This window comes from Chiloscyllium punctatum, chromosome 7, assembly GCF_047496795.1.
Source record: "Chiloscyllium punctatum isolate Juve2018m chromosome 7, sChiPun1.3, whole genome shotgun sequence".
In the NCBI taxonomy this organism is placed as follows: domain Eukaryota; kingdom Metazoa; phylum Chordata; class Chondrichthyes; order Orectolobiformes; family Hemiscylliidae; genus Chiloscyllium; species Chiloscyllium punctatum.
The window spans coordinates 83294426-83321023 of NC_092745.1; the positions used below are offsets into that span (position 1 = coordinate 83294426).

The 26598-nt window shown below is 41.0% G+C and overlaps 1 protein-coding gene across 7 annotated transcripts in view; it reads left to right on the top strand.

Moving 5' to 3' along the window:
• fggy (FGGY carbohydrate kinase domain containing) overlaps positions 1 to 26598 on the top strand; it is a 364543-nt gene that overhangs the window by 45650 nt on the left and 292295 nt on the right. For all 7 annotated transcript variants that reach the window (XR_011961146.1, XM_072574221.1, XM_072574223.1 and 4 more), the window contains exons 3-5: positions 1492 to 1621; positions 4550 to 4737; positions 9539 to 9650. Coding sequence is in view for 6 of the 7 variants with exons in the window: in XM_072574221.1 (XP_072430322.1) it covers positions 4561 to 4737; positions 9539 to 9650 (289 nt within the window). In the remaining variant the exon portion in view is untranslated. The remainder of the gene's footprint in view (positions 1 to 1491; positions 1622 to 4549; positions 4738 to 9538; positions 9651 to 26598) is intronic.

The following is a 26598-nucleotide window of genomic DNA, read 5'->3' on the forward strand; positions in this document are numbered from 1 at the left end:
TACATGATGAGAAGAACCAAAAGACACATACACCAAACACCACCAACTTCATCAGCAAAGACAATATTATAAAGCCAGTGGACCTATGCCTTACCACACACTTCACCTGCAACAACAACACCTACAGACAAATCAACGAACAACTATGGGATCGCCGATATCAGGGTTCTTAGCAGAGGCAATAATGCAGAGATTCAAACAAACAGCTCTGCCAACCATCCAACCCAAACTTTGGATCTGCTATGTGGATGACACCTTCATCATCACTAAATGAAACAGATTAGAGAAAACCTTCAAGAGCATCAATAATACCCTTACTGGCATAAAATGCACTGAAGAGGAGGAAAACAACAACAAACTGCCATTCCTAGATGTTGCAGTAGAGTGAACAGCCAACGTAGAACTTCAAACCAGCGTCTACAGAAGAACAACACATACAGACCAAATACTGAACTGCAGAAGCAACCATCCCAACACCCACAAACAATGCTGCATTAGAACAATATTTCAATGAGCCACCGCACACTGCAGTACAGAGGAACTACGCAGAGCAGAGGAAAATTACCTGTACAGTGTATTCAAAAAGAACGGGTACCCAATGAACACAGTACACAGATTTCTCAGCAACAAATCCCAAAAAGCAGACAAAACCTGTCCAGAAACCCTAGCCACTCTCCCCTACATCATCTCAGAAATGACCACCAGACTACTCAGACCCCTTGGCATCATGGTAGCCCACAAACCCACCAACACACTAAAACAGCAGTTAATAAGCTTGAAAGACCCTATACAGATAACAAACAAAACTAATATCATTTACAAAATACCTTGCAAGAACTGTAACAAACACTACATTAGACAAACAGGCAAAAGATTAGCCACCAGGATACATGAACATCAACTAGCCACAAAAAGACATGACCCACTCTCACTAGTAACTTAACATACAGATGAGGAAGGACACTTTGACTGGGACAACACTTCCATCCCAGAATAAGCCAAACAAAGACATGCATGAGAATTCCTAGAAGCATAGCATTCCAACTGGAACTTTATCAACAAACACATTGACTTGGATCCCATTTACCACTCCCCTGAGAAAAAGAACCGGAAATGACATCACCACAAGAAATGTCGTCACCACCAGACATGACATCACCATGGGAAATGACATCACCAACCCAAGGAAACCTAACCACATGAATAGAAAGCAGGCCGTGCCACCAGCACTTCATCCAGAGTTCACTGATGATGTTACCTAGTTTGGTGATGAAATGAACCTTCCAGCTCAGTGAACAAACCGACATCCAGAACCTCAACCTGAGCTACAAATCTTCTCAAAACCCATTAACCCAATGACTGTAGTAGTACAGAGCAGCTCACCACTACCTTGTCAAGGACAGTTGGGCATTGGCAAGAAAAGCTGGCTTAGGTAATGGCATCCATATCCCATGAACAAATAAAGAAATAACTTGGGTTTTTGTTTTATAGATATTTACCCTGAGCTTTTGAGAAATTTAAGTCAAGAAATTACTTTTCGCTGGTTTTGGAGGGTTGGTAGTGGCACCTCTAATCTGGACCTCGCGAAGGAAGTGTGGCAGACTTTGAATCCACAGATAAGGTTTGATGCGACCAATCCTTTGAATCATTTTAATATCCATTTTTAAAAGAAGTGTTACTCCCGAGAGATTCCACATTAGTTATAGTTTATACTTTATAAAGTTATGAATATGACATGCCTTTTCTGTGCATGACTTTCTCTGAAATGCCTAGGGGAGTAAGGTTTTCTGTTGAGAATCCTCCTTTGTTTGGAAAAAGCTTCTCTCTTCTGTATCTTGTTCCATGTGCATTTCATGGTGAAGTCCAAGAGAAGGACTTCAATGTACAGGTAGACTGGTAAAGTGAGATTGGTAGTGGACCTCATGAATATGAATTCATGGAATGTCAATGAGATAGTGTTTTGGAGCAGCTTGTGGTTCAGCCCACGAAGGAATGGGAAATTCTGGATGTGATGTGATGATGTGTAATATGGCAGACATGTTTAGGGAGCTTAAGATGAAGGAACCCTGAGGGGGCAATGACCATAATATATTCAAATTCACTGTGCATTTTGAGATGGAGTAGCTGGAATCAGATGTAACGGTGTTACAGTTGAGTAAAGGTAACTGCAAAAACATGAGGTTGAGCTGACCAGAGTTGATTGAAAGGGGAAAGTGAGGACTGCAGATGCTAGAGATCAGAGTCGAGAGTGGGGTGCTGGAAAAGCATAGCAGGTCAGGCAGCATCCAAGGAGCGGGAGGATCGACGTTTTGGGCAAGAGCCTTTCATCAGGAAGAGGGTGGATCAGCAATAGCAGTAGTTTCTAAGGGTAATCTAGGAAGCGCAACAGAAATTCATCCCAAAGAAGAAGAAACATACTGAGGGGAGGACAAGGCAACCATGGCTGACAAGTAAAGTCAGGGATAGCTTAAAAGCAAAGGAAAAACAATCAAAGTAGTGAAGATTCATGGCAAGCCAGAAAATTTGGAAGCTTTAAAAAACCAGCAGGGGAGAATTTAAAAAGTAATAAGGGGTCAGATGATGAAATATGAGAGTAAGCTAGCTAGTAATATAAAAAGATTGCAAGAGTTCTTTAGATATACAAAAGGTAGAAGAGAAGCAAGAGTGGTCATCAGTTTTCAGAGTGGAACACATCAGCAACATGCCAGGACTTCAAGACAGTCAGGGCAGAGGTAAGTGTAGTGACCATCATTAAGGAGAGGGTGCTGGGGAAACTGAAAGGTCTCATGGTGAATAAATCACCTGTACCAGATGGACTGTACCCCAAAGTTTTAAAGGAGATAGCTGAGGAGATTGTAGAAGCATTGTTGGTGATCTTTCAGGAATCATTAGAGTCAGGATGGGTGACAGAGGACTGGAAAATGATTAAGGTATTACCCCTGTTTAAGAAGGGAGGGAGGCAGAAGACAGGAAACACTTGGCCAGTTAGTTTAACCTTGATCATTGATAAGATTTTAGAGTCTAGTATTAAGGATGAGATTGCAGAGTACTTGGAATTGCATTGTAAAATAAGGCTGAATCAGCATGGCTTCTTCAAGGCAAATGTATTAGAATTCTTTGAGGAGATAATGAGCAAGTCAGACAAGTTAGTGGACATGATTTATTTGGATTTCCAGAAAGCCTTTGACAAAATGCCACACACAAGACTGTTAAATAACATAAGAGCCAATAGTGTTAGGGTCAACGTATTGACATGGATTGGTGATTGGCTGACTGAAAGAAAGCAGAGAGTAGTGATAAAGGGATCCTTTCAGGATGGTAACCAGTGACTAGTGTAGTTCTACAGGGCTGAAAAATGTGTTGCTGAAAAAGCGCAGCATGTCAGGCAGCATCCAAGGAGCAGGAGAATCGACGTTTCGGGCATAAGCTCTTCTTCAGGAGTTCTACAGGGGTCAGTGTTACACATTAAGGATCTGGACTAAGGAACTGAGGGCATTGTTGCTAAGTTTGCAGATGACATAAAGATAGCTGGAGGGTAGGTAGTGTTAAGGAAGCAAGAAAGCTGTAGAAGGACTTGAACAGACTAGGAGAGTGGACAAAGAAGTCCCAGATGGAATACAACGTGGGAATGTGTGTGGTTATTCATTTTGTCGGAAGAATAGAGGCATAGACTATTTTCTATTTGGGGAAAGGCTTCTGAAATCAGAAGCACAAAAGCGACCTAGGACTCCAGTTCAGGATATTTTTAGTGTTAACCTGCAGGTTCATTTTACAGTTCAGAAGGCAAACAGAATGTTAGCATTCATTTCATGAGGGCTAGAATACAAGAAGGGCTTGTCATAAGAGGAATGGTTGAGGACTCTTGGTCTGTACTCGCAGGATAAAAGGGAATCTCATTGAAACTTACAGAATAGTGATATACCTGGATAAAGTGGATGTGGAGACAATATTTCCATGAGTAGGAGAGAGGGCATAGCCCTCAGAGTGAAAGGACGGCTCTTTAGAACTGAGATGAATGGAAATTTCTTTAGGCAGAGGGTGGTTAATCCATGGAACTTATTGCCTTGGAAGGCTGTGGAGGCCAAGTCATTGATTGTCTTTAAGACAGAGGTAGAAGAGGATCAAGGGTTAGGGGTAAAGGCAAGAGAATGAGGTTGAGAAGGGCCAAGTGCCTTAATTCTGCTCCTATAACTTATAGTCTTATCTTATCGGTCAAGTGATCTGCTCAGTATCATTTGTTTCAGTTCATTTGTTTCTGTTATTCGATAGAACATCATGAATAGTTCACATGAAATATTAAAATAATGTTAAGTGACATTTTGCTGTAAAGTAAAGCACGTCATATAGACCTTTAGAATACCCTTTGATCAGTCATAAATCAAAAGTAACAAGAAAATGAGAGAATTGCTGTGTCATCTCTTTATTACTTTCTTACAGATTGAGCTGTAAGATCTTCTTTGTTTGAAACTTAGTAAATGATTGATGAACTTCATGGATGGAACACTACATTGGACAGTTCATAATAAAATGTCCTTTCTTTAATTTACAGACTGACCCAACATGAAATACTTCATGGGGATCGATGTGGGAACTGCAAGTGTACGAGCAGCACTTGTAGACCACCATGGCAAAGTGCTAGCTCAGGCTGAACAACCAATCCAAATTTGGAAGCCACAGGTTGACTACTATGAGCAATCTTCTACTGATATATGGGAAGCGTGCTGTACTGTTTCAAAGGTATAATTATAAGATGATTTGTGTGACAATATTGAACAAAACAACTATTCACAGACTAGACTGTATTTCTGTAACAGGAATCCTGTACCTTGTCCGCTCCTGATACTTATGTCAAATACAAAGAACTACAGTTTAAGCCACTGAAATGTAACATTGTAGTTTTCTGTCAACTCTCACTGCATTTATAAAAAATAATGAAAATATTGCAACAATAACCATCGTCGTTATGCCATTTGGCATGAGAACTGTGATTACTAATGCAGCATTTCTGTCATGCTCTTAGTGAATAATTGGCAAAAGGTTTTCCCCATAAAACCAATATTTCCTGGCATAAGATTGGAGTCATTATTATATTTGTTCTAGATGGACTGGATGATGAGCCATTGGCAAATATCACTGTTGTGGTTGGAAAAGGAAAAGCCAATTGCTGCAGACACAGTCATTTAGTTTAATAATTTTCTGTAACTGCCTTATATTTTTCTATGTTGTACTTCTACATTATATTTAACTGTTTTTCAACAGCCTGAAATATAATCTGTGACTAAGAATAAGCTGTTTACTCTAAGAGATCCAAGAGTAGAGTGGCAGCTGCGGTAAATACAAAATTTCATACAGTGGCTTATTATTATTTCAGTAACTTACATGTAAAGCAAATATTTTCTGCTGTCATCTTGGACTCAGGCTCTTATTTTAATTGGATATTGAGCAAAAATAAGTCCCCTTTGGATTGTCAAAAACCTAATTGTCTTTATAAGTGACTGTGTGTCTGAATTGGAGAGTACATCAAGTGCCAACGTATGAAAATTCTGTGGCATTTTTGATCTGCTTGGTATTTTTAGGGGTGGGGATGGGGGTTAGGGGTGGTGGGGGTATGAGACAAGCAAAGATCAAGTTTCCCATTGGGAATAGTTTGATAAGTAGCAATTTTTTGAGATTTTTGCATGTCACCCTGTTTTCTGGTCAGATTGATCTGGTGATGTCTAAGAAGATGATTTTGAATTATGTTTTAAATCCATTTATGACAATGTTTTCAAATTCACTGTTCTCTCCCCACAAATAATCATCAGAGTGTCGTATAAAGACACCAGAAAGCTCATCCACATAGTACCAATAAAACATAGCAGTGTTTCCTTTCAACTAGAGATAGCCCAGTTTTAATAATGATGTGGAGGTGCTGGTGTTAGATTAGAACATAGAACATAGAACAATACAGCACAGAACAGGCCCTTCGGCCCACGATGTTGTGCCAAACATTTGTCCTAGCTTAAGCACCCATCCATGTACCTATCCAATTGCCGCTTAAAGATGCCAATGATTCTGACTCTGCCACTCCCACAGGCAGCGCATTCCATGCCCCCACCACTCTCTGGGTAAAGAACCTACCCCTGACATCCCCCCTATACCTTCCACCCTTCACCTTAAATTTATGTCCCCTTGTAACACTCTGTTGTACCCGGGGAAAAAGTCTCTGACTGTCTACTCTATCTATTCCCCTGATCATCTTATAAACCTCTATCAAGTCACCCTTCATCCTTTGCCATTCCAATGAGAAAAGGCCTAGCACTCTCAACCTATCCTCGTACGACCTATTCTCCATTCCAGGCAACATCCTGGTAAATCTTCTCTGCACTCTCTTCAAAGCTTAGGGTGGACAAAGTTCAGAAAGCTTGTACTTTCAAATAAACCTGTTGGACTATAAACTGGTGTTGTGTCAGTTTTAATAAGGCAGACTTTACTTAGAAGTACCAAATTCTGAAGGCAACATATAGGCCATATTCACATTAATTCCAGGGTGTCCCCTTACATTTGAATGGTAAAGAAGCCCTTTCATTTTGAGCTGATCTCCCCCAGCAATGCTTTAATATTAGTTGATATACATTCCCAAGTGTTTGTTGCAAACAATGCGAAGAAAATCTTCAAAATTGCTTTTCATGCACAAGGTGAACCTACCATTATATCTTGTGCCACAAGCATCTCTGTAGCCTTTTAAGCCCTTTACTGAGGGTTATTTTCCCTCAGCTATGAGATAGGACTGGCCCTTCCTCATTTGGCAGCTTTGTGTATACACCAGATTCTCTCCAGCCTTATAATTCTTGCTGTTGATTAACTTTTATTTATGATTTTGCCTTCTGTTTAATTTATAGCCACTCAGACTTCCCAGTCAGATCTGCTCCTGCTGGAATTTCTGGTCTGTACTATATTCCTCTTTTTTGCCTTCGCTCTGCTTTTGGAATGATGTTCCTTTCCTATTAATAGGATTCCTTTCAACAGTTTGCTCTCAGTATCATGATTTGATTTTAACCAACTTTTTAAAATGCATTTTTGTACTTCCCGCTCCCAATCCATGGCTTAACTGGCTGTCTTTCGTCTTGTATATTCAACCAGCTATATTTTCTCGTTGCCTTCCCTGTGTTACTTATAATAGTCGTTTATCTTCAGTGACTAGCCCCTTCTGATAAATATTTGATTATAGTACCCTGTGATGAAAGATGTATGACTTTTATATGTTAAAAACATTCTTAAAGAATTTGGACTTTAAACAAATGACATATGAGTTTTGGTTCATTTTGTGTGAAGGAGTTAAATAGGTTAATCTTTCTGGAACCATGATTTTAATCCAATACATGTCTTCTAGAGTTTAATGGAATTTTTCTTATACTATGGGAGTTATGACTGGAGAGGAAACACATTAAGCCATCAGCTTAGCAGAATTTAGGATGAGCAGTTTTTAAAGAAATTAGTTCAAATGCTTTTCAATTCTGTTCAAAGGAGACCTGACCAAAATCAGGTGCAAGTATAGTCTCTCCAGAAAAAGAGATTGTTCAGAGCAGTTAAAGTATTAAATTGCCCCAGTGTAATGGTTGTAGTTTGAGAAAATTTCCCATCAGGAGTACTGGTTAGAACTCTACAAATTATTCAGACCAGAGAAGAACTAAAATCTCAATTCCTTGAATATTCAAGGGGAAGGATTCTTCGCTCACAGAACAGGAATTGAGAAGATGCAGTTTTGTCAAACCAACAAATTTAATAGCGTAAGAAAGATTTTCTGGATTTTGAGTAAGTGATGGTATTGGAGAGTAGATGGGATTTTACTTTGCTGTGTCTTTTGAAATATTTCCAGCTATGTTATATTCAGAGAGCTTGGTGTGGTTTGTTATATTTTTATTTCCTTTGTGTAATAAATTCATTTTATTATTAAAATCTACAGCCCATCTGCCTATATTTCAGTGAAAGACTTCCATATTAATCTTTTAAAAGCTGAATAGTATCTATCAAGCCAGATTTCACTCTGGAATCTGACTTGTCTAGTTGTAATAGTAACAGACATCGTAAGAAATTTTGGTCATTGTCTTTAGGAGTTGATGGCCTCATTTTGATCATCAGGGCTGATCTATTTTCCTTCTACAAGCTGTCGATTGTGACAGTCTGATCCTCATAGTTCTGCAACATATTGTAATGGGAGGTACCTGGTTTCTTGTTACTTTCTATAACTCCTCTAGAATCTGCAAATCGGTATTCCATACCCAACAATCTGAAAGTCTGGTCCTCATGCTGTACAATTATTGTTTTTCTGCCTTCACCAATAACATTTCTGAGGCCTCTCCACTATTTGAACTGCTTTCTTTTATAATTTAGAATATCTAATTTATAGTTGAAACTGGTTTTCAATGGCCATATTTTATATCTTAAGGCTTGCTGAATTCTTTCTGAGACTACCGCATTTATGAAAACCTTTCTGCCTGCATATTGTGGATTCAAATTATTTTTAGTTTCAGTAATCTTTGCGGCACGGTGGCTCAGTGTTTAACACTGCTGCCTCACAGCACCAGGGTCCCAGGTTCGATTCCAGCCTTGGGTGACTGTCTGTGTGGAGTTTGCACATTCTCCCTGTGTCCACATGGGTTTCCTCTGGGTGCTCCGGTTTCCTCCCACAGTCCAAAGACGTGCAGGTCAGGTGAATGACCCATGCTAAATTGCCCATAGTGTTAGGTGCATTAGTCAGACGGAAATGGGTCTGGGTGGGTTACTCTTCAGAATGTCGGTTTGGACTTGTTGGGCCGAAGGGCCTGTTTTCACACTGTAGGGAATCTAACCTAATCTAATCTTTCTGAAGCAAACCTCTGTTAATGTTAAATAGCAGAGGTTAAATACTGGCTAGACAGTGTCTGCAAAAATACTTTTCCAGTCACAGTTTTTTATTTCTATTCACATGCTGCCATCTCCAATGCCACTTGTTCCCAATATTTATACATATACCCAGTCAAGTATTCCTTAATTAAAATATAGCTGTTAACTCCTTCTAATTCAGTTTTGTCTCTTGGGCACAAACAGAAATTGCTGGAGAAACTCTAGCAGCATCTGATGAGATAAAGCAGAGTTAACATTTCAAGTCCAGTGACCTTTCTTCAGGCACTTCTTCTGAAGAAGGGTCACTGGACTTGAAATGTTAACTCTGTTTTCTCTCCATAGATGCTGCCAGACCTGCTGAATTTCTCCAACAATTTCTGTTTTTGTTTCAGGTTTCCAGCATCCACAGTTCTTTGCTTTATTTTGGTCTTGAAAAGCCCTGCCAGGCTTACCAAATACACGAAGAAGAGAAATTATGAAGGAAAAGGGAGGAAAACATTACAAGTAAAGAAGTTTTACATTGTGAATGGTTTCTCCCCTACTCTGAAACTTGAAAGGTCAAATGAAGAGCTGGTGGGAACCAAAGGAAACAACTGTTTATGGAAAAATGAAGGTTATAAAATAAAAGCGAACAACTAATTTTATTCTTGCGTATTTTTTCTTTATCATATAGAGAATAGCTCAAGTAGCTAATTTGTGCTATCTCCGAGGAATTGGCTTTGATGCTACCTGTTCTCTTGTTGTACTTGATGAAAGATTTGAGCCTGTAGCAGTTAATGCAGAAGGTAAGGCTTCACACATTCCTATCACAAATATATATATATATCTTTGTTATGCATTAATTATTTCATGGTTAAAACATTTTTAAACATTGTAACAATAATTTCACTAGTATCAATAGTTGTGCACAGGCATAATCAAACATGACAATATCATGATCATGTGTTGTAATATTATATAAAATAATTTAACGTGGTAATCTAGTTAGTAAATGGAATCTATACAAAAGGATATTTAAGACAGTAAATACTTCATTCCTTCAAGAAATAATGAAGTCAGGATTTTGACTAGCATGCTGAAATATGGGAAAGCTTTCTGACCACCTTCACCAAAGGTGAGAGGTGTAATAGAACATAGAAAAATACAGCGCAGTACAGGCCCTTCGGCCCTCGATGTTGCGCTGACCGAAGCCTACCTAACCTACACTAGCCCAATAACCTCCATATGCTTGTCCAATGCCCGCTTAAATGATCATAAAGAGGGAGAGTCCACCACTGCAACTGGCAGGGCATTCCATGAACTCACAACCCGCTGAGTAAAACATCTACCCCTAACATCTGTCCTATACCTACCACCCCTTAATTTAAAGCTGTGTCCCCTAGTAACAGCTGACTTCATTAGCGGAAAAAGGTTCTCACTGTCAACCCTATCTAAACCCCTAATCATCTTGTACACCTCTATCAAATCTCCCCTAAACCTTCTTTTCTCCAATGAGAAAAGCCCCAAGTGCCTCAGCCTTTCCTCATACGATCTTCCTACCATGCCAGGCAACATCCTGGTAAACGTCCTCTGCACTCGTTCCAATGCCTCCACATCCTTCCTATAATATGGCGACCAAAACTGCACACAATACTCCAGATGAGGCCGCACCAGAGTCTTATACAACTGCAACATGACCTCAGGACTCCGGAACTCAATTCCTCTACCAATAAAAGCCAGTACGCCATATGCCTTCTTCACAGCACTATAACTGGACTATACCGCAACTTAAAAAAAACACCAGACAGCCGTTACCTGCTCCGCCCAGAGAGTATTGTAGTACAATATAAGATTAAATAAGGATCAAAAATGTCATTTGTATTGTCAAACAACCATTCATAACATGAAATAAATATAAAGCTTAAGAAAATAATTACACAAATGCCACAAACACCCAGAAAAATCAGGAAAACAACAAGAAAGCAGAGGGAAAATATTAAGAATTGCAAAAATTCAGTATTATGAGAGTGCAGGTCCCATCTGTCCTATTTTGCAGACCACAACAAAAAACGTTACTGGAAAATAGAAGATGAACTTCAATTACCAACACTAAAAACAATGTAAAGAGAAATGATATATGTATTGCAGCAAAATAATACTCCAAATTTGTCAAAATATAGGTTTTGGGATGGAAGAACAAGGTACATGTATCTTCAGAAATTTTAATAGATGAATAAAAGTATGACATATACAATTCTCTGTCTTTCAGTATTTGTAAGGTGGTTATTTTTCTGGTTTATTCATTCTTCAAATATGCAAATGTGTTTTTTATTGTGTCATGGCATTTTGTATGACAACAACATATTTTTGGAACAAATTTTATCCCTAAAATTTATCCACTTTTCTGTTTGATGATGCTTGGAACTTCACTGCTAGGTGCACAGAACTTATTTTCTCATTGTAGAATTTGGCCACAACTTGGTCTCCAACCCAATGCAGTGCATTATTGTTATCAAACTGTTAGGCAGGAGTCACAAGATAGTAACAAATTTGCTGGACATCCAAGCCTGTGGAGGGCTTGATGGCTGATAGAGTAAAAGGCCATTAACAGATCAATAACAGTCATGAAGAACTCTTTGCGTTGTTATGTACATGTTTTATGAATTTAGGGTGCAACTAGGATCACATCTGTAGTTTCTCTGAATGATCAGAAACCACACTGGGTCTCTGGAAAGATGCCTTTGTTGACAGTATAATGAACAGTCGAGGAAGGGGGACTCAGCTTCCCTCTCTTCAACCTGCCCAGTTGGCACAACGAAGATTTAGATTATTTTAGTGTCTATATCTTTCCCCAGTTGAAATATTTTCATCAAAAACCAGGAGGGACCAATGACATGGTTTTCTTTATGAAATGAAGAGCAATTTTATTAACTGCCAATCCTGAGAAAAGTAATGATGTCAAGCACATGGTGCTTCTCTCTTACTCTTTCTGTCTGTTTGTCTCTCTCTCGTACACTTACACATACTCACTCACCTCACTCTCTCAAATCAAACCTTTTGCTGTGTTTTTCTCCCTAGAGACACTGTCAGATCTGCAGTATTTTACTTTATTTGAAGAGAGTCCTCAGTGTTGGTGCTGCATCCTTACTTTCAATTTCTATCTCTGCCAAAAGTGTCTCCTTGAAAGATAAAATTATTTGTGGATTTCATGTTTTTTAGGTTTGTTAATTGTAGATGAAGTTCCATCTCCAACATGTGAGCATTCTCATTCATATATAAATCAAAGTAGAAGGTGCCCCTTCTGTGCTTCATGAATCCTCTCTGCATCTGGTTCCATCTGACTATAAGGCCATAAGATATAAGAGCGGAATTAGGCCATTCAGCCCATCAAGTTTGCTCCACCATTTGATCATCATGGCTATATGTTTCTCAACCCCATTCTCCTGCCTTCTCCCCATAAACCTTGATCCCCTTGCTAATCAAGAACCTATCTATCTCTGGCATAAATACAGTCAATGACTTGGATACCACAGCCTTCTGTGACAATGAATTCCATAGATTAACCACCATGTGGCTGAAATTCCTCCTCATCTCAGTTATCAAGTTTGCCCCTTCACTTAGGCTATGCCATGGATGCTAGTCTCTCCTATTAATAGAAATATCTTCTTCACATCCACTCTACTTAGGCCTTTTTATATTCTGTAACTTTCAATCAAATCTCCACCTCATCCTTCTCAACTCCATTGAGTACAGACCCAAAATCGTCAACCAGTCCTCATATGAAAAGCCCTTCATCCCTGGGATCATTCTTGTAAACTTTCTTTGAACCCACTCTAAGGCCAGCATATCCTTCCTTAGATATTGGGCCTAAAACTGCTCACAATATTCCAAATGTAGTCTGACCAGAGCCGTATACAGTCTCAGCTGTTGTACTCTAACCCTCTTGAAATGAATGCTGACATTTCATTTACTTTCCGAACCTCCAACCTGATCCTGTGTGTTAACTTTAAGAAAATCCTGAAATATGACTCCCAAGTCCCTTTGTGCTTCAGATTTCTGAAGTCCTCCCAATTTAGACAATAATCTACGACTCTATTCTTGCTATCAAAATGCATAACCTTACAGTTTCCCATGTTGTATTCCACTTGATACTGCTTTCCCACTCTCCTAGCCTGCCCCAGTCCTGATGCTACCTCTTTGCTCCCTCAATACTACCTGTTCTGCCACCTATCTTTGTGTCATTCTGCCAAATATTCAATCCCCATGAAATGGTATGCAAATGTGTTATAAATATGGCGACAGTGGCTTAACCTATAAAGTCTCAGTAATGATCAACACTTTTGCCTCTTTTGTCATGTGATCACATGAGAAAGATGCCAGAGTCTGCTTGCATAACTAATAAGGTGAAGAGTAGAAAACTGCATGGGACTGGGCACCCTGACTCTCACTCCACAAAACACTCAGCTGAAAATGGGAATTTCCACCAATTGTTTAGGGAAGGAGATAAAGGTGCTGATGCTATAAGTCTTGCAATGTCAGGAAGAGACAGGTTTTTCCTGTTCTATTTTGTACATTCATTTACATAGTCAAAGCTTCCAGTCTAGCAGGAAAACAGGCTTAGCTGGCAGTATGGGATTTGTTTGTCCTTTGCTTCCCAGCTGGAGAATTTTCAGATTTTCATTGCTGGAGTCATAGAGTCATGGAGATGTACAGCATGGAAACAGACCCTTCGGTCCAAGCCGTCCATGCCGACCAGATATCCCTAACCCAATCTAGTCACACCTGCCAGCACCCGACCCAGATCCCTCCAAACCCTTCCTATTCATATACCCATCCAAATGCCTCTTAAATGTTGCAATTGTACCAGCCTCCACCACTTCCTCTGGCAGCTCATTCCATACACATACCAGCCTCTATGTGAAAAGGTTGCCCCTTAGGTCTATTTTGTTTCTTTCCCCTCTCACCCTAAACCTCAAGTTCTGGACACCCTGACCCCAGGGAAAAGACTTTGCCTATTTACCCTATCCATGCCCCTCATAATTTTGTAAACCTCTATAAGGTCACCCCTCAGCCTCCGATGCTCCAGAGAAAACAGCCATAGCCTATTCAACCTCTCCCTACAGCTCAAATCTTCCAACCCTGGCAACATCCTTGTAAATCTTTTCTGAACCCTTTCAAGTTTCACAACATCTTTCTGATAGGAAGGTGACCAGAATTGCACGCAATATTCCAACAGTGGCCTAACCAATGTCCTGTACAGCCGCAACATGACCTCCCAACTCCTGTACTCCATATTCTGACCAATAAAGGAAAGCATACCAAACATTTTCTTCACTATCCTATCTACCTGCGACTCCACTTTCAAGGAGCTATGAACCTGCACTCCAAGGTCTCTTTTTTCAGCAACATTCCTTAGGACCTTACCATTAAGTGTATAAGTCCTGCTAAGATTTGCTTTCCCAAAATGCAGCGCCTCACATTTATCTGAATTAAACTCCATCTGCCACTTTCCGGCCCAGAGGCCTATCTGATCAAGATCCTGTTATAATCTTGAGGTATCCCTCTTCGCTGTCCACGACACCTCCAATTTTGGTATCATATGCAAACTTACTAACTGTACCTCTTATGCTCACATCCAAATCATTTATGTAAATGACAAAAAGTAGAGGACCCAGCACCGATTCTTGTGGCAATCCACTGGTCACAGGCCTCTAGTCTGAAAAACAACCCTCCACCACCACCCTCTGTCTTCTACCTTTGAGACAGTTCTATATCCAAATGGCTAGTTCTCCCTGTATTCCATGGGATATAACCTTGCTAATCAGTCTCCCATGGGGAACCTTGTCGAACGCCTTACTGAAGTCCACATAGATCACATCTACCACTTTGCCCTCATCAATCCTTTGTTACTTCTTCAAAAAACTCAATCAAGTTTGTGAGACATGATTTCCCACGCACAAAGCCATGTTGACTATCCAGTCCTTGCCATTCCAAATACACGTGCATCCTGTCCCTCAGAATTCCCTCCAACAACTTGCCCACCACCGAGGTCAGGCTCACTGGTCTGTAGTTCCCTGGCTTGTCCTTACTACCCTTCTTAAACAGTGGCACCACGTTAGCCAACCTCCAGTCTTCTGATACTTCACCTGTGACTATTGATGATACAAATATCTCAGCAAGAGGCCCAGCAATCACTTCTCTACCTTCCCACAGAGTTCTCGGGTACACCTGATCAGGTCCTGGGGATTTATCCCCCTTTATGCGTTGCAAGACATCCAGCACTTCCTCCTCTGTAACATGGACATTTTGCAAGGTGTCACCATCTATTTCCCTACAGTCTAGATCTTCCACATCCTTTTCCACTGTAAATACTGATGCAAAATACTCATTTAGTATCTCCCCCCTTTTCTGTGGCTCTACACAAAGGCTGAACCGATGATCTTAGAGGGGCCCTATTATCTCCCTAGTTGCCCTTTTGTCCTTAATGTATTTGTAAAAACCCTTTGGATTCTCTTTAATTCTATTTGCCAAAGCTATCTCATGTCCCCTTTTTGCCCTCCTGATTTCTCTCTTAAGTATACTCCTGCTGCTTTTATACTCTTCTAAGGATTCGCTCGATCTATCCTGTCTATATCTTAATATGCTTCCTTCTTTTTCTTAACGAAACCCTCAATTTCTTTAGTCATCCAGCATTCCCTATACCTACCAGCCTTTCCTTTCACCCTAACAGGAATATACTTTCTCTGGATTCTCGTTATCTAATTTCTGAAGGCTTCCCATTTTCCAGCCGTCCCTTTACCTGCAAACATCTGCCCCCAATCAGCTTTCGAAAGGTCTTGCCTAACACTGTCAAAATTGGCTTTTCTCCAATTTAGAACTTCAACTTTTAGATCTGTTCTATCCTTTTCCACCACTATTTTAAATCTAATAGAATTATGGTCGCTGGCCGCAAAGTACTCCCCCACTGACACCTCAGTCATCTGCCCTGCCTTTGTTCCCAATAGAAGGTCATGTTTTGTACCTTCTCTCGTAGATACATCCACATACTAAAGCAGAAACTTTTCTTGGACACACTTAACAAATGACTCTCCATTTAATCCCTTAACACTATGGAAGTCCCAGTCTATGTTTGAAAAGTTAAAATCCCTTACCATAACCACTCTATTATTCTTAGATAGCTGAGATCTCCTTACGAGTTTGCTTCTCAATTTCCCTCTGACTATTAGGAGGTCTATAGTACAATCCCAATAAGGTGATCATCCTTTTCTTATTTCTCAGTTCCACCCAAGTAACTTCCCTGAATGTATTTCCAGGAATATCCTCCCACAGCATCGCTGTAATGCTATCCCTTATGAAGAAAGCCACTCCCCCTCCTCTCTTGCCTCCCTTTCAATCCTTCATGTAGCATTTGTATCCTGTCAGTTGCCAGGATTAAGCTGCCAGTCCTGCCCATCCTTGAGCCATGTTTCTGTAATTGCTATGATATCCCAGTCCAATGTTCCTAACCATGCCCTGATTTCACCTGCCTTCCCAGTTAGGCCCCTTGCATTGAAATAAATACAGTTTAATTTATTAGTCCAACCTTGTCCCTGCCTGACCTGACTGTTTGACTCGCTTCTGTTCTCAACTGTACCAGTCTCAGAATGACCTCTTTCCTCACTATCTCCCGGGGAACCACCTCCCCCACCCCCCCTCCCCCCACCTTACTAGCTGAAATCTTTCCGAGCAGCTCTAGCAAATCTCCCTGTCAGTATATCAGTCCCCTTCCAATTTAAGTGCAAGCCGTCCTTCTTGTACAGGTCACTTCTACCCCAAAAGAGATTCCAATGATCCAAAAATGTGAATCCTTCTCCCATACACTAGCTCCTCAGCCATGCATTCATCTGTTCTATCCTCCTATTCCTGTCCTCACTAGCTCATAGCACCGGGAGTAATCCAGATATTAGTATTCTCGAGCACCTCCTTTTTAAATTCCTGCCATATTCTCTGTATCTTCCCTTCAGAATCTCAACCTTTCCCTTTCCTGTGTCATTGAATCCAATGTGGACAATGACCTCTTGCTAGCCTCTCTCCCCCGTGAGAACATTCTGCACCCTCTCTGAAAAATCCTTGATTCTGGCACCAGGGAAGCAACACACCATTCTGTTTTTTTCGCTGGTGGTCACAGAAACGTATGTCTGTACCTCGGACTAGAGAATCCCCTAACACAATTGATCTCTCGGAACCTGACATACCCCTCGTTGCATTAGAGCCAGTCTCAATACCAGAAACTTGGCTGTTCATGCTAGTCTCCCCTGAGAATCCATTACATTTTCTAAAACAGCATACATGTTTGAAATAGGTATAGCCACAAAAGATACTTGCATTAGCTGCCGATCTCTCTTACCTTTCCTGGAGTTAACCCATCTATGTGACTGTATCTGAGACTTTCCCCCCCTTCCAAAAACTGCCATCCATTGCATACTGTTGCTGTTGCAAATTTCTCATTGCTTCTAACTGTCTCTCCAGCCGATCCACTCGATCTGATAAGATTTGCAATCAACAGCATTTATGGCAGATATAATCCACAATAACCCTTAAACTCTCTTTAAACTTGCACATCTGACAAGAACGCTTATCACTCTCCTAAAGGCCATTTTTGCTCCTTCACAATCTACAGATCCAGAAAATATCACTGTCTTATTCCTCTACAAACACTGCCCAGGTTAAATTAATAATTATGGCTTATACTTTAAGTTTAATCAAGAGACATATCTCCCAAAACATATAATTAAGAAAGAATCCACTCTACTCACTACTGCAGACTTCCTGTAGTCCACTTAAACAATTAACATATCTGATTTTGTGCTGTGACCTTCGCCCAACAGTTAAACTTTCTCCCGAGGGCAAAATATTTAAACCTGATATAGTTATAAACCTGCATTATTTATGTTGGTGGTTTGAGGGCCATAATGATGGATGTTCCCTCATTTTGTTGTTAGTACGTTGCATTGATACTGAATTGCAGCTAAGTGCAGGATAATTGGCTTAGACATTGTTCATTGGCAGAAGATCTGAAAAGAAGTAGGCATAAGATGGTGAAGCCATCTTACAGGTAATATCCGTTTTTCACAATTATTCAACACCATGTTTTACCTTGAGGATTTCTGACTGCTGATTTTTGATGCTGGTTATTACTGCTGCTGTGGGCAGGTAGGAGCAGGAGGATTTATGCTGTTATTTCTGCAAGGCATGTGCCCAGGATTTGTCAAACCAATTTAAATGATCAGAATCCATTAATGTAGGCACATTCTTGTCCAGTCAGGTGTATGCACTTGAAATGAAGTGGTCTGGGGTCTGCCTGGGGGAATTAAGGTTTATGTTTCTAATTTCTGGTTGGTTTGATGGAAATCTTTTCCTCTGTGAGAGATGATGGGTTGCAGCCTCAGAATTTTGTTGAGGTCAGATGAAATCATCTGCATTTCTTTTAATGGCTCAAGATGCCAATTCTGGAAAGGGGAAATCTGTCACACATGAAATTATGCCTTGCCAGTAATGTGGGATGAAGCAGGGCTGGCATCTGCTTGGAGCTTCTGAAACCACATGTCCTGGTGGCAAACTGCTGACCACAGCTGGTGTTGCATTGTGCATCACTTGTCAGCCAGAATTTCCTCACTTGTGATTTATAAGTAGGGTTTTTATGCTTCTTCTCAAAGTAGAAGAATTAGAAATTGGAATTAAACTAGAAATTTGGGTTCCCTGCTGCTCTTGTGTCAAGGATAGCCAGCCTGTTTTACATATCCATGAGGATGCAAATGTCTTTTATCTTGTGCATGTGCCTCAGCTAGCAAAGTTGTCATTGTTTATTTGATGCTAAACTGTAGTATTTCCCTCACCTGAAAAGATAGGCTGGCATTGTTTGAAGACCACCCAATGGTTTTATGTGAAGGTTGTAAGAATTATCTAAGAGTGACTTTAGAAGAACATCTTCAGCCTCCCTGTGGAGAAGTGTTTAGTCCCTCTAGGCACCTACAAAAAGAAAAGGCAGGGAAAGGATGGTGATTACACATCTTTGGGTAGTTTTTATTTTCTAGAATCGCTTCTGATTAATGTTAAAAGACTCTGCCATGAAATAGATGAGACAAAAAACTTTTAAATTAGGCACTATTAAGTTGATGAGATAAAAACAATGACTGCAGATGCTGGAAACCAGATTCTGGATTAGTGGTGCTGGAACAGCACAGCAGTTCAGGCAGCATCCAAGGAGCAGCAAAATCGCCGTTTCGGGCAAAAGCCCTTCATCAGGAATAAAGGCAGTGAGCCTTAAGCGTGGAGAGATAAGCTAGAGGAGGGTGGGGGTGGGGAGAAAGTAGCATAGAGTACAATGGGTGAGTGGGGGAGGGGATGAAGGTCAAGGAGGAGAGGGTGGAGTGGATAGGTGGCAAAGGAGGTAGGCAGGTAGGACAAGTCCAGACAAGTCATGGGGACAATGCTGAGCTGGAAGTTTGGAACTAGGGTGAGGTGGGGGAAGGGGAAATGAGGAAACTGTTGAAGTCCACATTGATGCCCTGGGGTTGAAGTGTTCCGAGGTGGAAGATGAAGCGTTCTTCCTCCAGGCGTCTGGTGGTGAGGGAGCGGTGGTGAAGGAGGCCCAGGACCTCCATGTCCTCGGCAGAGTGGGAGGGGGAGTTGAAATATTGGGCCACTGGGCGGTGTGGTTGATTGGTGCGGGTGTCCCGGAGATGTAGAGGAGACCACATCGGGAGCAACGGATACAATGAATGATATTAGTGGATGTGCAAGTAAAACTTTGATGGATGTGGAAGGCTCCTTTAGGGCCTTGGATAGAGCTGAGGGAGGAGTTGTGGGCACAGGTTTTACAGTTCCTGCCGTGGCAGGGGAAAGTGCCAGGATGGGAGGGTGGGTTGTAGGGGGGCGTGGACCTAACCAGGTAGTCACGGAGGGAACAGTCTTTGCGGAAAGCGGGAAGGGGTAGGGAGGGAAATATATCCCTGGTGGTGCGGTCTTTTTGGAGGTGGCGGAAATGTCGGTGGATGACTTGGTTTATGCGAAGGTTGGTAGGGTGGAAGGTGAGCACCAGAGGGGGTTCTGTAATGGTGTTACAGTTGAATAAAGGTAATTATGAGGGCATGAGAGAGGAACTGACTAAAATAGATTGGAAGCAGAGGCTAACCGGGAAGACACTAGAGCAAAAATGGCAGGAGTTTGTAGGTATAATTGAGGACACAGTACAGAGGTTCATTCCCAAGAAAAGAAAGATTAACCGGGGAGGGATTAGACAACCTTGGCTGGCAAAGGAAGTCAGGAAATGTATTAAAGAAAAAGAGAGATCCTATAAAGTGGCTAAGAACAGTGGGAAATCAGAAGATTGGGAAGGATACAAAAGCCAACAGAGGATAACAAAGAGTATAATAAGAAATGAGAGGATCAAATATGAAGGTAGGCTAGCCAGTAATATTAGAAATAATAGTAAAAGTTTCTTTCAGTACTTAAGAAACAAACGACAGGCAAAAGTAGACATTGGGCCACTTCAAACTGATGCAGGGAGCCTAGTGATGGGAGATAAGGAAATAGCAGGAGAACTTAACAAGTACTTTGCGTCAGTTTTCACAGTGGAAGACATGAGTAATATCCCAAAAATTAAAGGGTGTCACGGGGCTGAGTTGAGTATGGTTGCCATTACAAAAGAGATAGTGCTAGAAAAGTTAAAAAGTCTTAAAATTGATAAATCTCCTGGCCCCGATGGGATACACCCTAGAGTTCTGAGAGAGGTTGCTGAGGAAATAGCAGAGGCATTGGTTGAGATCTTTCAAGAGTCACTGGAGTCAGGAAAGGTCCCGGATGATTGGAAGATGGCTGTAGTAACCCCCTTGTTCAAGAAAGGATCAAGGCAAAAGATGGAAAATTATAGGCCAATCAGCTTAACCTCGGTTGTTGGTAAAATTCTAGAATCCATCATTAAGGATGAGGTTTCTAAATTCTTGGAAGAGCAGAGTCTGATTAGAATAAGTCAACATGGATTTAGTAAAGGGAGGTCATGCCTGACAAACCTGTTGGAATTTTTTGAAGAGGTAACAAGTAGGTTAGACCAGGGAAACCCAGTGGATGTGGTCTATCTGGACTTTCAAAAGGCCTTTGATAAGGTGCCACACGGGAGGCTGCTGAGCAAGGTGAGGGCCCATGGTGTTCGAGGTGAGCTGCTGGGATGGATTGAGGATTGGCTATCTAACAGAAGGCAGAGAGTTGGGATAAAAGGTTCTTTTTCAGAATGGCAGCCGGTGATGAGCGGTGTCCCGCAGGGTTCGGTGCTGGGGCCACAGCTGTTCGCATTATATATTAATGATTTGGATGAGGGAACCGGGGGCATTCTAGCGAAGTTTGCCGATGATACGAAGTTAGGTGGACAGGCAGGTAGTACTGAGGAAGTGGGGAGACTACAGAAGGATCTAGACAGGTTGGGAGAGTGGTCCAGGAAATGGCTGATGGAATTTAACGTGAGCAAGTGCGAGGTCTTGCACTTTGGCAAAAAGAATAAAAGCATGGACTACTTTCTAAATGGTGAGAAAATTAATAAAGCCAAAGCACAAAGGGATCTGGGAGTGCTAGTCGAGGATTCTCTAAAGGTAAACATGCAGGTTGAGTCTGTGATTAAGAAAGCGAATGCCATGTTGTCTCTTATCTCAAGAGGGTTGGAATATAAAAGCAGAGATGTACTACTAAGACTTTATAAAGCTCTGGTTAGGCCCCATTTGGAGTACTGTGTCCAGTTTTGGTCCCCACACCTCAGGAAGGACATACTGGCACTGGAACGTGTCCAGCGGAGATTCACACGGATGATCCCTGGAATGACAGGTCTAGCATATGAGGAACGGCTGAGGATACTGGGATTGTATTCGTTGGAGTTTAGAAGATTAAGGGGAGATCTAATAGAGACGTACAAAATAATACATGGCTTTGAAAAGGTGGATGCTAGAAAATTGTTTCTGTTAAGCGAGGAGACTAGGACCCGTAGACACAGCCTTAGAATTAGAGGGGGTCATTTCAGAACAGAAATGCGGAGACATTTCTTCAGCCAGAGAGTGGTGGGCCTGTGGAATTCATTGCCACGGAGTGCAGTGGAAGCCGGGACGCTAAATGTCTTCAAGGCCGAGATTGATAGGTTCTTGTTGTCTGGAGGACTTAAGGGCTACGGGGAGAACGCTGGCAAGTGGAGCTGAAATGCGCATCAGCCATGATTGAATGGCGGAGTGGACTCGATGGGCCGAATGGCCTTACTTCCACTCCTATGTCTTATGGTCTTATGGTCTTATGGTCTTATGTCCTTGTTACGGTTGGAGGGGTGGGGTCTGAGGGCGGAGGTGTGGGATGTGGACGAGATGTGTTGGAGGGCATCTTTTTAACCATGTGGGAAGGGAAATTGCGGTCTCTAAAGAAGGAGGCCATCTGGTGTGTTCTGTGGTGGAACTGGTCCTCCTGGGAGAAGATACGGTTCCCAGGAGGACCAGAGGTAGGGTGGGAAGAGGTGTAATCCAGATGACATGTGGCAGAAAAATCTGACTTGAAACTTTCCTTCATAACAATCTCCTGTGTCCTGGCTATTAAATTATATCAAAACAAAAGATTGTTAGGTGGCGAAGAAAAGTTGTAAGTTAAGTTGCAGTCAAAATAATTTAAGAAGTTTCACCGACAGCAAATTTCTAGGTGAATTTTGATTTTTTAAAACTATTTTTTTTCAATGTTGACAGGTGCTTTATCATCTATCCTTATGTTTTCTGCAGTGGACCTCCCAGACCACTGCTTTCTAAGTAAATCACAGCATGCTTCCTTTCATGAACATTCTACATTTTTGTGTTTCTTGAGGGTGAAGAGACGCAAAATTGGAAGGCGAGCCTGGTAAGGCAGCACAGATGCCTTACCTGCCAGCATCCATGCCAGAAAGTACTGAGCGAAGTCCCAGTTAACTGATTGTGGAGACTGTTCATCACAATAAATTTATTCGCTTAAGTGGGAGGGTTGATCTACCTTCACATGGTCATCCAGCAGCAGTATGAGTGGCCACAATGGTTTTATTGATTGGCAGGAATCTCCAAGATGTAAGAAGTGATAGAATGCATAAATGTAATCATGCATCTTTCGTCGATTAATTTGTGACCATTGCATGATGAAAATGCTTTTTGGTAGCAGTCTGAATAACTTCATTTTAAGACATCACGTGCTGGGAAAATTCTTCAACTGAGAAAGTCAGGTTTCTTGATGATGTCTGGAAAGTGATAAGCATCAATCATAGTGGTAAAAGATGTCTCTGGTTTTTCAGCACATTACTGGTCAGTATAATGATGAACAATATTTTCCTCTCAGACATATTTATCATGGAAAACATAACTAGAATTTAAAAGTGCATTTCAAGTTCATAAGCTGAATTGATGAGTGAAAGTGTGACTCTTCAAAAGAGTCCAGCTGGAGCTTTACAAATGTGCTAACGTGGTACCTTTACTAAAATGTTAACCTCGCAACACAACCTTACCACAAAGGTTTCCGAGGACTCATGGGCAACTGAGAGACCAACAGCTTGCAGAGGATGTGGAAGGCACTTCATTGCCAGTTGCAAAATACTTCTGCGCCACTTTGATACAGAGAATCTTCATTTCGTCACCACCTTTATGACCATCATCTATGTTAGCTGCTCGAAACACCTCAAATAATATAATCCCATTCATTTTGAATGAAGCTATTTCCAAATATTCTGGCAATAATATATACATGCACAATATAAGTTGTATGAAGATTATGTTTGTATTCAGTGTTTTTTTTTACTATTGTGCTTCCCTTTGATTCAATACATCACATGAATTTTTACCATCTAAAGTAATGCTTCTTCAATGGCTGAAATATGAGAGATGTGACTGGATGCTGTGTGTTAAGAAAGATTGAGGTAATAATCATCTTCAGTAGTTGATGAATCTTTTGCAGGATAAACCTTTTATAACATTTCATGAATAATTTATACCATATTCTTCCTGACAAAAAATCTGATGATAGAAGAAGTAATATGAAGTCAATTTGAAAGAAAGGTTGCCTAGGACTTGGAAAAAACTTCTGAAGGACAGGATTAATTGATACCTGGAAGGCAGGAATTGATCATTGATAATCAGCACAGAGTTGTTCGAGGAAGATCTTGTCTGACTAATTTAATGGAGATTTTTGAAAATGTGGTTGATGTGGTTTACCTGGACGAGAGTAAGGCCTTTGACAAGGTCCCACATGGAAGGCTAGTCCAAAGGGTAAGACTCCATTGGATCCAAGACAAGTTGGCAGGCTAGATCCAAAATTGGCTTTAAAAAAAGGAGGCAAAGAATGATGATGGAAGGTTGTTTTGTAATTGGAAGCCTTTGTTTTGTAATTGGAAGTCTGTGACCAGTGTTGTCCAACAAAGATCAATGCGGGGACCTTTGCTGTTAATTACTTACATTAATGATTTGGTTTTGAATGCAAAAGGTTTAATTATTAAGTTTGCAGATAACATGAAAATTAGTGGTACTGTTGATACGGGGGGGATTGTGTCGGGCTACAGTCTGATATCAGTCAGCTGGTAGACTAGGCAGAGCAATGGCAGATGGAATTTAATCCTGAAACGTGCAAGGTGATGTATTTTTGGAGGTCTATTAAGGGCAGTATCTACACAATGCATGTTCCTAGGGAGTAGTGACAAACAAAGGGACATTGGTGTACAAGTCAATAGATCCCTAAAGGTGTCAGCACATGTAGACAGAGTGGTGAAGAAGGCTTACTAGATGTTTGCCTGCATTAGCTGAGGTGTAGTATATTGGAGCAATGAAGCTTCTTCAATGGCAGAAATATGTGAGATGACTGGATGCTGTGTGTGAAGGGAGACTGAGGTAGTCCTCATCTTCAGTAGTTAATTAACCTTTTGCAGGATAAACCTTTTATAACATTCCATAAGTAACTTATACTATATTCTTCTGAATAAAAAAAAATCTGATGATGGAAGCACTAATATGAGGTCAATTTGAAAAAAAGAGTTGTCCAGGACAGTTGTCCAAAAATATCAGCTGTTTTGTTGTTGCTCCAGGGCATGATGTTAACTATTTGAGGAAATAGAATATAGACCAGTAGAGCACAGTACAGGCCCTTTGGCCTACCGAGCATTTACCTACAACCTAGCCTACACACCCCTCAATTTACTGCCGTCCATGTGCTTATCCAGCAGTCGTTTAAATGTCCCTAATGTCTTTGTCTCTATTACCACCGCTGGCAGTGCATTCCACGCACCCACCACACTCTGCGTAAAGAACCTACCTCTGACATCTCCCCTATACCTTCCTCCAATCACCTTAAAATTATGACCCCTCCATAACAACCATTTCTGCCCAGGGGAAAAGTCTCTGGCTATCTACTCTATCTATGCCTCTCATTACCTTGTACACCTCTATCAAGTCACCTTTCTTTTTTCTTCTCTCCAGTGTGAAAAGCTCTAGCTCACTCAACCTCTCTTCATAAGATATGCTGTCCAATCCAGGCAGCATCCTGGTAAATCTCCTCTGCACTCTCCCTAAAACATCTATATTTTTCCTATAATGAGGCAACCAGACTGGACACAATATTCCAAGTGTCGTCTAACCAGGGTTTTATAGAGCTGCAGCAAAACCTCGTGGCTCTTAAACTCAATCCCCCTGCTCATGAAAGTCAAAACACCATACGCCTTCTTTATAGCCCTATCAACTTGGGTGGCAACTTTGAGGGATCTGTGTATGTGGAACTCAAGATCTGGCTGTTCCTCCACACTGCCAGAATCCTGTACCTACTGTTAGGATCTTTGTCATGGCGACCTTGCTGAAAGGAGGAACATATATCGGTGTTGTTGGGAGATGGAATTTTCAATACTAGCTTGGCATTTTTCACAGTTGAGGCTGTATTGTTTGGAGATAAATTAATCGATCTTGTCCTCCCATTTGAGAGGCCACAAACATTGAATCAGATTTAATGCAGCAACTCCTACTCTGAGCCCAGTTCCCTGTTGAGACTGAGTGACTAGTAAACTTTGTCATTTATGTGTTTCCTTTATTGTCTTGGGGGAGCATGTTATTAAAGGAAATTAGAGCACTCCTTTACTACGTCAATCAGAATCACCATTTCCAAGAGATTTCTACTGAAATAGTGAATCGGTATGATGATCTCGACTTTTCACATCAGTGACTTGCTAATTTTTTTGTGTTTTTTTATATTTCCATGAATTAGTTTGCAGCTGATATTTGAATTTAGCACCAATAAGACGTAGAAAATTATCAGACAGATCTCACATAGGACTCTTGTAGTTAGTAAATAAAATTACTTTGGCAGTTAAAGACATCCTCCACTCTCAATGCCTTAAAATACTGGACAAGGGATCTTGTGACATAGTTGCACTGCCTGTATCTCTGAGCTGTGTGGCCTGGATTCAAGTCCCATGTGCTCCAGAATTACTGTGTGCAATGACAGCTCTGAATGAGTTGATTAGGAAATATATAGAACATTGGGCACTGATAGGCAGACTAGAGTATGAAGGCCATTTTTAAAAGGGCACGAAATGGTAGAAAGGAAATCGCTGATGATTGGCACATCAATAGGGGGAGTCCTGTGCACCCTATTTACATGTTCCCCCACCCATCTATCACCATTTTGCACAGCACGTGCACCTATCCAGTCTGTCATTTAAAAAGCATTTGCAATATGATTAATTGGATCAAAAAGGTAACA